General features: G+C 69.0%; 1 protein-coding gene across 1 annotated transcript; it reads left to right on the forward strand.

The window, feature by feature from the left end:
* Positions 1-639: 639 nt before the first annotated feature.
* EMIHUDRAFT_460697 (hypothetical protein) lies at positions 640-1,689 on the forward strand (the record flags this gene model as incomplete). The annotated part of the gene is made up of 1 exon (XM_005782623.1): positions 640-1,689. A coding segment is annotated over exon 1 (930 nt), but the record flags the coding sequence as incomplete, so codon positions are not given.

Below are 1,689 nucleotides of genomic sequence, written 5' to 3' on the forward strand. Positions count from 1 at the left end.
TGCCGGACGGGGCGTCGTCGCGCCGTCCGGTGGTCTGCTGCCCCGCGCAGCAACCGTCGGGCGACGACCCGGGGGCCAAAAACCCGGCGACGACGGCGCTCTGGATGGGGCGTGACCTCCTGCCTCCAACCTCCTTCCTTTTTGAGCAGGTGTGACGCCGCGCGAGCGACGCTCCGAGATCGCCCGAGATAGCGCGGCGCGGCCCCGAGATCGCCCGAGATAGCGCGAGATCGCCCGAGATAGCGCGGCGCGGCCCCGAGATCGCCCGAGATCGCGCGAGATCGCCCGAGATCGCGCGGCGCGGCCCAGGGCGGGGTGGATGGGTTGGGAGCGAGGGGGCGGAAGTGTTCAGTGCGGTAGATGGCGAGCTCGAGGCGCGTGAGCCGGACCTGTGAGCCGGACCACCCCCTCTTGTTATCTGCGTTGTTGAGCCAGGACTCAACATACTCGGGCTTGCGAGTCCCAAACTGTCACTCCCCTTTCTCCCGGCCGGGGTGGGGCGCGCGCGGGGGCGGCGGGTGTGCGGCGAGTGTGCGGGATGTCTGTGGGCCCGAGAGCGATATGCCATGTCCGCCTTGCGTTGTTTCATTACATCGAAGGCTAAGCTCAAAAAAACACCGACCCTCCTTGGGCTCCGAGAGAACCTTGTTGCCGCCGACCTCGGCGACGCCCCGACAAGGAGCCCTCGCCGCTACCCTAGAACCCGACCTCGGCTGACGCCCCGACAAGGAGCCCTCGCTGCTACCCTAGAACATACATGGGAGCCTGCGGCAGCAAACGCGCACCCAACGTGGAGGAGCGCTCCGAGCGCCTGCACGAGTTCTTTGGGGCAACCATCGATTGCGAGGTCCGGCCTTCCGGCCTCGGCAGCGCGGAGGCTGTGGCGCAAGACGCAGAGCATGGCAAGGCCGCTCCCTCGGCTGCCGCGCCGGCGGCAGCCGAGGGTGGGCCGTGCGTATTCGAGGGCATGCAACCCGCCGGCATCAATGCGCGGCTGTCGCAGGGCGCTCTCTCTCCCGAGGACCTCGAGATCCAGCGCACGGAGCTCAAGGAGGCGGCAAAGCTGATCGACTCGATGGGCGCGCGCGGCGAGGAGGCGGCCATCCTCGCGCCGGCCGAGAAGGACGGCTGCAAGTACGAGCTGGCCATCAACTGGGAGTCGTCGCACGTCGCCCTCGTCACCCAGAAGATGCAGGCGGTGCCGCTCTCGATGCTCGAGTGCGTCGCTCTCGTGCGGGAGCCCGACCTGATCCCGCTGCCAAAGTGGCCGGGGCTGCCTCGGATCGAGCGGATCGCGCTGGTCCACGAGTTCACGCCAAACAACGTCGTGTACCACGTCTCGATCGAGCCGTGGGGCCCCTTCCCCGGCTGCGACTCGGTCTGCTGCGCAGTCGGCTTTGTCCGGACGGACGAGTCGGGCAAGGCGTGCGTCGGCTTCGCGCGGTCGCCGCCGGAGGACGAGCAGGAGGTGCACCGCGGGTGGTCCGTCCTGCCCAAGCAGAAGCGGCGCACGCGCATGCAGGTCGACGGCTGCGCCTGGGTCGTCGCCCCTTCCGCCGAGGAGGGCAAGGTGGACGTCACCATCTTCATGAAGACGCGCATCCCGATCCCGCACTGGCTGGTGCCGCCCGCGCTCGTGCGGTGGGTGACGCCAAAGGGTGTCCGGCGCATCCTCCCCCTGCTCACCGC

This window comes from Emiliania huxleyi (assembly GCF_000372725.1).
Source record: "Emiliania huxleyi CCMP1516 chromosome Unknown EMIHUscaffold_1882, whole genome shotgun sequence".
NCBI lineage: Eukaryota > Haptophyta > Isochrysidales > Noelaerhabdaceae > Emiliania > Emiliania huxleyi.